Genomic DNA, 13,558 nt, shown 5'->3' with positions numbered 1-13,558 from the left:
AAACCTTCTTCTATGAATTCCTTTACTGGCGCAGATTGGTCCTGGCTGGGCTTTCACACTTGCTTTCAGCGTTTTTTCTTGTCCATTGCCTTTTGTCTGTACATACGTCTTCTTCACGAGTCTGCAAGCCCATGGCCTCTTTTCCTTATAATCTTAATAAATAATCAACATTCTAAACCAAATATATTATTTGAACATATACAAAACCCCCAATCGTCGGAACGGGTATCTTTACTAGAGAATAGCAACGTCATCAGAAACCAGGTCCCCACCTGCTGCGCCTTGCTCCTTGTTCCCAGACCCATTATCCCAAACACCAGTGGTAGAGTACCACCCCTTATCAACCCATGCGGCTACCAGGTCCCTAGCGCGATGCGCCATTTCATAAAACCCCGAATTATCCGGCGGCAAAAACATAGTCATATGTGCCTTCGTCTCATCTGCAGCCCTATCATTCACCGCCTCAATCCACTCCATCCCCATCTCCTTCGACTCACCACCCCGCGTCCTCTCCTCCTCCTCTCCTCCCTCCACATCCCTAGGCAAATTACAAAACGTGCGCACCTTCGACCTCAGGATATGCCTACTGATCGAAAACCGCTGCCCACCATCGCCCTTTTCCCCCGTCACATCCGACGGAACCGTCACCGCCCCACGGCCCAGACGCGTGTAGATATTCGCACACCCCAACCCTCGCTCCCTGCGCAGCTGCGTGATACCCGCGAGCCGCCGCCGCAGCTCCTCCGGACGGGCCAGGCACCCGACAAATTCGAGATGTGAGGTTGCCCAGGTCCAGCCCTCGAGGAAGCGGTCGCGCTGGGTATATAGTGCTGCGGCCCCGCCTGCAGCCACGGCGCCTGCGGCGCCGGCGAACATGGCGTAGCGGCCCCAGCGTTGCCAGGAGGGGGTTGCAGCGGCGTCGTGGGTGGTTGCTGGGGCGGGGAGGGAGGGTGGGTTATTTCCGGGACCTTGCGGCCTGGCGGTGGCGGCGGTGCTGGTGCTGGTGCTGGTGTTGGTGTTGCTTGCCTTCCAGCCAAATACGTTTGCGACCTCTGAGATTGCGCCGTAGGCGGCGGAGGCTGTTTTGTAGTGGTTTTCAGCAGTGTAGGAGACCGTTCCGGGCGAGATGCCAAGGAAGGGCGTGTCAAAGGCCAGGAGGCCTTGGATGTGTGGGAACATGAATGTATTGGGCTGAATGCGGTCGTGGCATTGCTGCGTCTCAGCCGCGCTCGATGAGGATTTCGTAGAGGGGAGTAATTGTTCCGAGGCGAGTAGGTTTATGGTCTCTGCGCCGACCATTCCGCCCATGGAATGCCCAATGAGGATGACATGGACGGATGGATCGACGGTGGGTGAGGGCGTGTGGTTGGAGACTTCGATGTCTATCACGATGTTCTGAAGCCTGTTTTCCTCTTTGATGTTAGCTCATGCACTGCGCCGGGCTCTTGGGAAACTGTGATTATCTTGTCCGGATGGGGAAGTGTGACCATTCTCTGAACCTCTCGACGCATTCCCGCAAATCGCCGCGGGTCTCGAACTTGGGATATGTCACCGCGACAATGTCGATGTTGGGCAAGACATGGCTGGTGATGGCGCGGAGATGCGCGGGGAAGTTGCCAAAGGTGTCGTCTCCGCCCTGAAGGTGTGACCGTGATCAGCGTGGATTGTTGCAGTGTGGAAGAGGGGAAGAAGGTACCTTGAACCCGTGGATGAAGACGAGGAGCAGAGTCTTCTTCATCCTACATTATCTGCGCTGTCTGTGTGACTGAAGCCTCAGTACTCCGCTGGGATGATTCAAGCCAACCACGTCTGTCGATGAAGGACGGATGCAGTGCGGATATCTAGATTACGTCATGATCTTGATCCCTTCCTATGGACACACTCATTCACGGCATGATCTCTATCTACAGTATCATTTTGTAGTGTCCACCACGATTAGATCACCGAGAAATGTGGTTACCACTCCTCAGGGTGACTCTCATAGTTGTACCCTTGCCGTCGGTTCCCGCATAAACCAAGGACGCATCATACCAGCAGGCTATATAGAGAAGCATAGAGAAGTACAAAGAATCACCTGTATCATCCACGTAGTATTGGTACGGAAGTTAGGGGAAGAGCCAGGTAGTATTTCTCAATCTCACCCGCACACCACTTTTCTTCCCGAACCGCTTGCCATGGAGAACCGACAGTATTAGCGAAATACCCCGAAAGGTTCCACAAAGAGGCATGACGGAAGGGCCGGTATATAGGTTCTATACCACGCGGGAGAGATGTGGTTCCGTATGAGTATCACACAACCAAGCTTCAGTGGACGACATGGACAGAAGAAACTGTAGCCTGCCAGGTTAGTATCAAACAGCCTATAACTTGCGTGCATTCATAAACACCTCCCGTTACCAAATAGGAAATAGTGGCGAATATATCGTCAAACAATCCTGTCTTCAATGACCTTAAACCTCCGAAGTACCCGCCCGTGAGCCTCAGGAAACCACATTGGCCTCGTCCCAGGAATGTATCCGACGAGCTTGTCTAACACGTCGTAACCCTCGCAAGGACCACATCCATCAGGCTTCCACTCCCAAATCGCCCAAGAACGAGTGACAATTCGCGCCCGGCACAACGCTCATCAACGACGGAATGTTTTCCAAACCGCCTTGTAATCCAGATAAGGGCGATTCGTGCTGGATCCATCGGCGCAGCGAAGTCGTCATACCAATGGGTTGCTGTCAAATATATGTATCACCGTAAATCGTACTGGTTCGTCATGATAGTTGCAGCTTGAGATTCTTTTTTGGCAAAGGGCTGGAGCAAACAATTGTGGTTTCGGGGTATTAACCGGTAGTTAACGAGCAGCTTCCATTGAGAGCTGCTGTTCGGAATTGATATCTTCCGCTACAGTGTGTGACCAGCGAAACAACCGATGGGTTTATCCTGCCAATAGTGCAACGCCGACAGAGTCGTACAGAGATCAGATCTTGGGGCGTGAGTCAATAAACCCCATTGAACTCTCAATCATGATCCCGTAGTTGTGTCAGTGATATAGTGATAGACATGGCCCAATCCTCAATGTGTGCGTATTGTGGACAGCTTGGGTCACAGTGAGGCGGCCACAAAGGGGTGAAGACAGAAAGGCAAATCGGCTGAGCCTCGCAATGCAAGACCACATCCGTTCGTTTCTCAATCAGGATCCTTCCCCGAAGGCTATGTCGAGAAGGCGGCCAAACCGTGACACTTCCTGGCTCGCTAAACAAACAACAAGAGAGAAAGGCACCTGCTCGTACCCCGTTCAAAGTGTAGCCGCCCAACCCAGAACAGCGTGCTACAGGGATCCATTGGCCTCAACTACTTCGGTGAACAAGAAGAAAGAAAATTCTTGTTTCAAACAAAGTATATACTGTACGTACGTGTGCTTGCTGACGGCGTGATTCCGCCCGAGACGGCTAAACGATACAATTATCAAAAATCCGATAAAGATTTCCGAGCCAGGAAGAACGGGATGCCCAGCAAGATTTCATCTCGACAAGGCTTTTCCCAAGGGAATATCACGGCGTGTTATAGGTAAAATTCCAAAAGCGACGAATCCATAGACGACCGGCCTTTATCACAAACGCAAGCTGGTTGATACGACTGATAATGAGCTAGGAAACAAATAGTTAATGGCGATTTGTTCTCCGCAGCAACGAAGAAGAATTCAAGCAATGACAAGAGATAATTTCCCTTGCAACAGAAATTCAACCCCCGTAAACCCAGTTTCTAGAGATCCGCGTGTTCTGCGGTGGGATCATGCTGTCCATGGGGGCGGTTAATCATGCCACTGTTGGATGCCCGCTGCCATTGGAGAATGGGATCGTTTGGACTGGCAGGGTGATGTACGGGGAAGTCAGCTAAAACAAGCGTGTTCGAAGATGAAGAATGAGACCAAGGAAGACCCCAAAAGTATTATGCTTCACATCAGTGATGTTGGGACACGGTTGGGGGGCTTAACAGCCAGAGCACCGCCCGGTCCTGATATCCCTACACTCGCGTCTCATCATGTTTCTTCCTCTGTCCCGGGGATGGCTTCTCGAATGCGAAGAGAAAAGAACAAGCTCAACAGGGCTTTTTCACCCCCAAAACATGTGAAGCGAGCTCCATTCTCCCCATTCTGGCCGAACAATGCTGGCAAGGGATAATCGCGAGGGCTGCCCGGGATTGGGGGTTCATCAGCTAATAACTGACTAGTTAGTTACCTGTGATCTCCCCCCAGTCCCTCCCGGGCTCGCGAACAGAATTCCTGGACGCGGAAACCCAAACAGGGGGTTGGGAATGAGTTCGCGTGCGCCCATGACGGAGTCTGGCTGCTTTCATCCCCGTGCCTTGCAGTCGCTGATAAGTTAATCAAAGGATTCCAGCACTCGATGATCAGAGACAAGAGACCTCCTGAGGTCCGCATCGCTTGGATCCTGAGGCGGCTTGTGTCGAGGTTTTGTTACTCCCAAGTCGTATACATATACGACAACTGTTGGAACGAACAGCCATCCGATCAATTTCCAACCGTGATTTGGCTGCGCACTAAAAATAAATTAAAAAAAGAAGAGGAAGCGCATGAAGGGGTCCGTCTTCCTCATGCCGCTACGGGGAAGCGTTGCGCCTGCATTTTGCCCATGTGCGTCCGGAGTTTGGCAGGGGAGCTCAATATGGCAGAAGCTCTGAACCGATATTGCATTGATTAATTAGTTGATACTCTAAAATATGGAGGATCGATTTGAGACAGATCTGACGGTGTGCTATCCGAGACACTTGTAGACTGGCCCCAATCCTTCCGCGAATGTATTTCGAAACCTGTCTCAGCGTGTGCTGTAGCAAGACGACTGCATCATCGTCGTTCTCGCCTTACGATCCCACACATAAACCGAAATCCCATCCGTTGGCAAGGTTTCATTCTCACAGGTTTGAAAGCTCGTATGTTTCATCAAAAGCGGGATATTGGCTCGGTCTTCTTCCGCCTGATCTCTTGAAGCTCACATCTTATCAATCTGCAAAGCCTTGCCCACCCGTTGAATTCCTTTCCTCTTCATCTGTCCCGGAAAGACATGCTTCTATCGCTATCCCACACAACACGAGCTTCTTACTCTCACACGCCGCGAAACCCTTGCTGATCTCTTCGGATCACGTTGCAAACGAACAAACAGACTACCTAGGACCGGCGTCAATAATAAACGGTGGTGTGTGCACCAAGGGGATACCCCTAAACCGGGAGAGACAAGTTCCCTACTTCTCATTCCATGCGAGATCATCGATCAACAGCTCAGTTCGATCCGCAGCGCCCGAGAACCCAGCAGGCAGAAACAAGGGCGGAGCTTTTTTTTTTCTTTCTTCTCTTCAAGCTGAACATGCAAGGTTTCGCTCCGGTGGGATTTGATTCTTTTTTTTTCAAAGGCGATTTGCATCTCAGCTGTTGTGAACTGGCTCTGATTTTCCCTCGGTCTGATTTCACACTGCAACCCTTATTCCTTTCTCAGGCTCACGCAGCCGCCGGGAACCCAGGGATTGTCGCTTGGCGATGTTGCACCTGTGCACCTCGATCCTTGCTGGGGAACGGAGTTGTCTTGGGCTTCGAGACCCGGGAGAGAAGCGCCGGTGTCTCCTTTGCTGCATCGTGGATACATCAGCTGTGGGTGGGGGGAATGCGGGCATTGCGGGCTGCAAATCCTTTTTTTGCTGATCGATTGAAATCAGCGGTTAATCAAGTCCTCTCTTTGGTTCAAGGGAGAAGAAGAAAGGAAAATAGATTAATCAAAAGTGAAAAATGCGAGGCATCGTGATCATTGATGGGTGTCCTTTCTGATGTTAGGATCTTCCTCATGACGATCTGATCAGCTCTCCGCGTCACGTCTTCTTTCTCATTATCCTCTTCAGTGGGACAAGCACGCCGGCCAGAAATCTCGCCCTGCATACGCCGAACACAGCAGAGCAAAAGCTGAATCAGATACCCGGTCAAACAGGTCAAGTTCAACTTTTTCCATAAAATTTCTCGAAACGATGAGCCAACCACAAACCTGGATACGAGGATCCGTCATTCGCCGGGTCTCTGCTTGCATCTGCCGGATCTAGAACCGTGTCCCTCCGTAACTTGGTCGAGATCTTCACAAACGTTGAAACTAATAGCTGGGGCTACATAAGATGGAGCTCGCAAAGCAAAAGCAAACCGGGCCATGGGATGAGGATTGTCCCATCGTTTCCATATAGTTCCACCAGGCCGCGTACATACATGAAATGGTGATTGGGAAAACAGGGTCAAGCAACATTTACATGCATGCTCTTCCTGACATGGGCGGGGATGAGTGCGTTCATTTGCTCAACGATCAATTTTGAAAGTGTGTGGATGTTTTTTTTTTTTTTTTTTCAATATTTTGGGGCCATGCATGAGTTGCTCATGGGATGGAAGCATGGGACTGTGGGAGATACAAAATCAGCCCAGCCCAAACAGCGCCCATCCCCGCCAGCCTGCTCACGATGCTATCGACATACATCTCGGGTTTGCTAAGCGATGCCTAAAAGAAAAAGAAGAAAGTTCACTTGTCGGCCGGAGCAGGTGGACGAAGTAGTTACATCCTTCCACACGAAGGCAAAAAACGGCACATACTCCGTAGATGGGAATTAATACAGCAGGGTCCCTTATCCGAATCGTTAGGCAGTTCCCATATCTTAAAGATCCATTATTTGTCACAAAAGGACAATCTGCGAGTTGTCATTTTTCATTCAACGCTGCGCTTTCGGGATTCGCTTCCCGGTCATATCCTGTCCGGTCCGGGTCGCATGGCAACGTTTCCCAGCCGTCGGTGACACATTTCGAAATGATTTCTAACCCAATCGCGCAACGGCGTTTGGATGTGCCACTTGATCAATCGCCCGTTTGACAGGTGGTGTACAATATGTACACGCAGGACATGGTGGCTACATCTGGGTCCCTCTGTTCTCTCGCAGCGATCAGCGTTGGAAAGCCAAAGGCAAGAAACGAGACATTTGTCCCTGCGCCTCTTCATGGTGACGCGCTTGTACTCTGTGCTGGGGGACTCAGATGATCCGTCAGACATATGTAGCTTTTCTCATGTCAACTTTCAATTAGCTATTGACTTCGCCTCAAAATCGGCATAACCAAAGCGGTAATCTACATCAAAAAAGATCCCAACGGGAGAATTCCACATCTCATCCCTGGATCGGCGAAAGATTTGTGGGTGTTGGCAAAATTTTCGCAGCATCCCTTTTAGATTTTGATTTTTTTCCCTCGTTGCACTGCGCACCCTCCCCTCATGCCTGTGTCCTTGAGGCATAAGCACGCAAGACCATGTTTCAAAAAGGACAAGCGAGGTTTTGCTTCATGTCCAAACAACCCGGGACCGGCAGGCTGGCGAGCACGAATCCATCCACAAGCCCTTTCTTCTCTCCCACTCGCGGGAAACAACAAGGTTCAGCCTGGCCTGACTTTCCTTTGCAACAAGACGCTGTTTGTTTCCGGCTCTCCACCGCAGGTTTGGGCTGTGGTTGTTTTGCCTGAAGTGGCTTGCCCTGCTTATCCGGAGTTGGTTTGCTGTTCGTCGCGCCCACATGAAATAAATGCCGAATCCTAACCGGGCAAATCCCACTTGGACAAACTGGAAGAGCGGGAAAGAAAAAATAAAATAAAATAACAAAAAAAACCTTGCGCCGCAAGCGACCAACCTTCACATTGGGCCTGGGATCATGGTCCTCGATCAAAGGAAAGTTGAACGCATCTTGAAGGAGTGTTGCTCATGGAAAAGATCTCAAGAACAAAACTCGGTGAAGCCCAGATGTTTGTTGTTGCATGGTTGGCCGGAAGATCCAATCAATAATATATCTCAAAATTGAAGCCAGGAATCTCACATGCGCTAGTTAGTTGATTAGTTTTCTCAAACACGGAAGCTGTTCAATGACAAGTCCAGAAATACGGAGTTTGTCGGGCCAAAAGCAAAGTAGATTCCCATGGGTCCGTCGTCGCGTTGCGCGCGCGCGCGCGTCGAGAACACATGCAAGTCCCAGCTTCGGTTAGAATGATGATACTGATGATGCTGATGATTTGCCTGGGTCTTGGGCCAGAGGATGGAGCATGCATGCAACTTGGGTTCAGCCACCTTGCCCTCCATTATTGCACCAGACACTTGCCGATGGCCTGGGTTTCCCGTCAACAAGACGCTTCATGTGGTTTCAACACGGGTTTAATTGATCAATGTTGTAACCTTGTGATTCTTGTTCGGAGATTGAGAAACCTTGGGATTATGAGAAAAGGACAAGAAAAACAAGACCCGCCTCTGCCCAGTGATATCGTAATCTATGGATACAGCTCTGCCTGGGTGAAGCAAGCTGGAAGCCCGAAGAAGTCAGTCACGTCAGCCAGCGTGAGTTGACAAGGCCAAAGGCGGGACTGAAGGAACACTGCTCCGAGGGCAAGGGTCCCGCGGTCAAATCGCCAAAGCAGCAGCTGTCACTTTGCGTATCCTGTATCAGGAGTGTATCGCACTAAGTGCACAGGACTATTCGCCCCTCGCTGATTCGCAGAGCAGGCGAGCCAATGGCAGCGCCGATCACCCCGAGCTGAGCCGCGTAACCGCGCTAAGATTCAGCGGACAAAGCATTACCTAACCCTTGGGGCCATGTAATAATACGCATCACGCCGGTCATAACACTGTCCGGACAAAACCCGCCCCCTCCCCAACTCTCCAAGTTTCCAACGCTGGCGCCGCAAATGTACCGCATCAGCGAGGGCCAGACACGGCTGGGCAAGCGAACATGTCCTTTGCCAGTGGGTTGGCCAACGCCAAGCGGACACCCAGGGGAGTCCCACAAGCAAAAACCGATGGAGGACGTAAAGTGCAAAAATCCAAAAAAAAAAAAAAAGAGTGCTCCCCGTAATTGCGCGCGTTGGGTTTCCCATGCCAGAATCGATGGCTCACCTGACAATCATTCGTCATTGGGAGTCGAAAACGGGCATCCGTCAGATCTCCAGGCGTGACTTGTGCTGGATGGGCGGTGTTGTGGCCCATTCTTCCTCCCTGTTGGACCCGGTCAATTAATGCCCTTTTCGAATCATGTCACGCCTGCGACCTGAGTGCCAGATCTTCGCTTTGCTTGGGATGACCCCATCAATCTTACGCGCTGTCACTTGATTACAGCGTTACATGGGCCCAAGCAAACCGTACCGACGCTTCAAAGTTGGGAAGAGGCTGTGCGGGGTCTGATTGGCCACTGCCGGGTAGGATACGAACTGATACCAGGTTTCAAGGGCAGCCTGGGATTGAAAATTACACGCCCTTTTCCACCCTTTCCTGCTTTGCTTGGGATGGCGGGCGGGCAACACACACAAGTTCGAACCACCGACGGGCTGAACGACTCAAAAGGACCACCAACCTTACCATGTGGGCTGGGGGAGGGGGGAGAATGATACATCGCATTTCCCCATTTCACCTGCAGCAAGCACCATCATTTTGCCCCAAATCATAATTCTGATCCTGCTTCCCGAACGCAACGCCTTGCGAGTCCAGGCCAAAACAGGCTGCTTTTCCCACAGCCCCGGCAAATCTCTGGAAAGGATGAGGGAGAAAGGGAGAGGATGAAGATGCCAACGCTAAAGAGGGATGAACTGCACGCGGGCGAATGATATACTTGAGCTTCGCCAACGGGACAGACTGGATGGAGTCATCATGGGTTTTCCGGTGAGACAACTTCTTCAAAGCCCCTTCACACCACGCTTGTTCTTTGATGTGGTTGATCGATGGGCGTAACACGGGTCACATCCCCATCGCCCTGGTGGGATCTTAAAAGTGCGCATTTGTCGGGGACTACGGACGCTTGCAACACAGACTATGATGTCCATCACTTGGTCGATGCCAAAAAAAAAAGAGCGCTACGCTACCATGAACCCCGAAATGAGGACGCGAGCTGAGAGAGTTTTTTGAAATCCGAATGCTGTCCAGAGAATGCTTGGTGCATCCATCTTCATCTGGAGCCAAGGAAACGTAACAAAGATTGCCTGGAAGGCCAGATGTAAAGAAAAAAAAACATTCCCTTAGATGCACATTACTTCCTTTGTGCTCAGGCCCGTGATCGTTGATTCTGACTCTCCATTCGGCGTTTTGAATCCAGCCAGGGAACAAGCCCCCCAGACACTAGAATGCTGCAACTAAGTTCCGCCCAGTCACCAAAGGGAGGAGACGATGTCGATAATCTCCCCTTTCAAATCATAAATGACGAGAGACAGGAAATCAAGATTGGGGGTGAAGCGGATCGCGATGATGATAGGATTATGGATTATTGAGAAGGAAAAGGACCCGGCAAGGACCCATGACCAGCCAACTCCTTACCAGCACAAGGTTGGTTTCGGCGCAATGAAGCTGGAGGGCAACTCCCAACCCAAGCAATCAAATATGTTCTTTCATGAGTTGAGAGTGATACCTCCTGCGAGTTCCAGGCCAGGCGCACCGAAAGGGTGTGTGTGTGTGTACCCGCTTGTTCCTGCTGCCCGTCACTCATCGCCCGTCTCGCACTGTCAACCCACGATGACCGACCGTAAATCTTCTCACCCGAAAGGCAAATAAAAAGGGATCACGCATGTTGAGCTTTTTATTTCGGGGACGCTGCAGCCTCAGGAAGGGGAGCAGTAATAATCATCCCAAGTCGGTTGGGTCGCAGGCAAAGGACGAGAGCGTACCGAAGCATGTCTCGTAATCGTACAGGTAATACGTGACATGACCGAACAGTACCAGGGATACAGACTAACGATCGCAAACCCCACCTGCTGACATCAACGCACGCTAAACCCCTTTCTTCTCGCTGCTCCTTTCTCCTTCATCCGCTTCTTTTCGCCTTCAAGAGACTGCATGGATGGCGAAAAGGCGAGATGGGGAACCGCAAACCGCATCAAAGCCCAAGGACAACCGATCAGCCCTTTCTTCTGGTCCGCTGTGGCCCTGTTTCTGGGTCAAACTTCCGCCAACTGCCTGTGAGAACCAGGGTGAAGCAGAGCAAGCGCAGAATAAGTGGTGGCTGGCATTAATTTGCTAAAACATTTCCATCCCCAAAGATACTTGCCTGTTACGAGACAAGAGGATCATGGATGCAAGAGAGGTTGTTCCATCTTCCTGCTGGTCGGCCTGTCCTTTTTTTTTTTTCTTTTCTGGTCTAAAACGCCTTGTTCCTCGGTCTGGCCTATTGAATTATGAGGTATAATTCTTTTTCCTTTTTTCCTTCTTGAATTCTCTTTTTGCCCTTTTCAGTTGCCATCCGTAACTCCCTACTCCGTAGTGAGACCCTCTTTCTTTAGTATGACCCCGTAGCCTGGGATGATATCCATACACCCGAAGTACCACATCTTACTACTCCCGACTATTAGTAACGACGACTTGCTGGTCGTCACTCCGTTTCCTCTTCTCCCTTTTTGAGTTTGACGCCGGAAGAGAGCCATGCAGTGCTGCTGTCACTAACCTCGTTTCCGTGGTGGGCTATCACCATGGTTGAATCTATATGTGAGACTTCACGTCCAACAAATAATCATGCCGAGAAGCTTTCCCACGCCGGACTTTGCCTGACTCCACCCGGGCTTGCTGTGCTGCTGGCGTCTTCACCTCTTTTTGATACTCGTGAACTTGTTAATTAAATTGCCGCCTTCATTGACGGACTCCATTATTCACTCTTCCTGCTGAATGCTGAACTCTTTTTGTTTCCGTCATCGTCCCTGATCCACTTCGTTCTCTCTTTTTTTCACTCCGTTCGAGGCATGGTCCGTCCTCCACCCCTCTGCAAAGTGACCGGACCCTGTGTTGCTCACTTTGCGGGCTTCGAATGCACTCTGCCTTCCTTTTGTCCTCGTCATTCTTCCTCTTCTTACCGTCTTGCCCCAACCGCCTCGCCCATGGGTTGATTCTCCATTGGCTTTCCCTTCAAGCTTCCTCTCTCCTTCCCTCACCTCCCGCCTTCTCCGTTCACTACTCCTGCTTCCAACCTTCTGTCCTCGGCTCCCCATGATCGATACGCTGCTCCGCCGCCCGCCTTCCCCTCGATTCTCCGTTTCTACACCCTCTGCTCGAACTCTCCCGCCGTGTCCTGTAGGGAACCAGCCCGACAAGCTCCTGTCCTCCGCGAATGCCGTGACCTCGTCGTCGAACTTCCACTACGGTTTATCCACCCCACCAGAGGACATGACTGACCTGGCATACCCAGTCAGTCATGGAGGCCATGTCTACCGATTTCCGGGCTCGTTGCACTCCGATTTCAACAACCTCCCAATGGCTCCCATGGCCAACGATAATACAAGTGTCCTCTCTCAGGGCTCGCGCCAACAGCAACCTCCGTCGTTGACAAGTCAGTTACCGGACTGTGAGCCAAAGCCAGCCAAGGAGAGTTCCATTGCTATATATCTCCAGGTTCCATCCTCCATATGTGAGAACGGAGGTAGTTTGGCCGATTTTGCTGCTCAGGTGAGGAGTGCATACATGACTACCGCTCTTCTTTTCTGACTTGCTCTCCTCAATAGATAACCTGTCTCTTCTGGTTTGCCAAGGCTTCAAAGGTCAAGCAGATTGAAGATGGAGCGTCGTCGCCATTCTTGCCCCCTCCTCCCCTGGATCCGGAGTCAATACCGAGCATTGGTTTCAGGAAATGGATGACTACGATACTCTCGACCACACAGGTTAGCCGGAATGTCGTGCTGTTGGCCTTGTTGTTCATATACCGGTTGAAGAAGTTTAACCCTTCCGTGAGGGGTAAGCGGGGTAGTGAATTCCGATTGATGACAATTGCCTTGATGATGGGGAATAAATGTAGGTGGTGGCCCTTTTTGGAAGAAAACAGCGGGGAAAGTGGCTGATTCACGCTTCTTTTTTTGCAGTTCTTGATGACAATACCTACACGAACAAAACCTGGGCTGAGGTATCCGGTATATCGATCAAGGAAATCCACGTGATGGAGGTGGAATTCCTCAGCAATGTGCGTTACAACCTTTTTGTGACAAAGGAGGAATGGGAAAAGTGGTATCTGAGGTTGCGGGTGTTTGCAAAATATTTCGATCGCGCCCCTACCATTTCCCCGAATACGTCGCCGCAACAACCCAGAGTACCGTTTTACTCGGCGTCTCCATCATACTCTCCAATATCTGCCGGTCTGGCCCAGGCAAAGGTTCCAACTCTACCCCTGCCATACACGATTCCTTCCGGCCCAGTTCACAACCTCCCAATGGTCCGTCCTCCGCCTGTGATGGAGCCTTCCATAGCAAACCGAAAGCGAAGTTGGGACGAGCAGGCAGAAGAACACCCATCTAAGAAGCGAGCAGGTCCAAACAGCTGGGCACAGGCACCGCTACCCCAAACTGGGCATCCTCCGCTTGCACATCAACTCCCGGCGCCTACCTATAGTGGATTGTCCGCGATGCCGACTGGAAATATACAGGTTTCCGTTACCCTGCCGCCACCCTCGGTTTCGCAATTGCCTACGCCTGCTTTGACCGTCTGCTCTAATCCCACGCATCCCACTCCCGTCACTTTCCCGAATCAGCTACCTCTCCCTGTGG

General features: G+C 51.2%; 3 protein-coding genes across 3 annotated transcripts; 2 read left to right on the top strand and 1 right to left on the bottom strand.

The window, feature by feature from the left end:
• Nucleotides 1-234: 234 nt before the first annotated feature.
• On the bottom strand, nt 235-1,738 carry UREG_03341 (uncharacterized protein; the record flags this gene model as incomplete). Its single annotated transcript, XM_002543778.1, has 3 exons — nt 235-1,402; nt 1,539-1,636; nt 1,697-1,738. 3 exons carry the CDS (start codon nt 1,736-1,738, stop codon nt 235-237), a joined length of 1,308 nt encoding a protein of 435 aa, XP_002543824.1.
• Nucleotides 1,739-2,316: 578 nt separating this feature from the next.
• Nucleotides 2,317-2,782, top strand: UREG_03340 (uncharacterized protein; the record flags this gene model as incomplete). The annotated part of the gene is made up of 3 exons (XM_002543777.1): nt 2,317-2,344; nt 2,412-2,473; nt 2,666-2,782. 3 exons carry the CDS (start codon nt 2,317-2,319, stop codon nt 2,780-2,782), a joined length of 207 nt encoding a protein of 68 aa, XP_002543823.1.
• A 9,232-nt stretch (nt 2,783-12,014) lies between these two features.
• UREG_03339 (uncharacterized protein) lies at nt 12,015-12,859 on the top strand (the record flags this gene model as incomplete). Its single annotated transcript, XM_002543776.1, has 2 exons — nt 12,015-12,470; nt 12,527-12,859. 2 exons carry the CDS (start codon nt 12,015-12,017, stop codon nt 12,857-12,859), a joined length of 789 nt encoding a protein of 262 aa, XP_002543822.1.
• Between the last annotated feature and the right edge of the window lie 699 nt (nt 12,860-13,558).

Source organism: Uncinocarpus reesii, genomic scaffold (genome assembly GCF_000003515.1).
Source record: "Uncinocarpus reesii 1704 scaffold_2 genomic scaffold, whole genome shotgun sequence".
NCBI lineage: Eukaryota > Fungi > Ascomycota > Eurotiomycetes > Onygenales > Onygenaceae > Uncinocarpus > Uncinocarpus reesii.
Note: the sequence above shows the minus strand (reverse complement) of the source record. Positions and strands in the feature narration are given on the sequence as shown.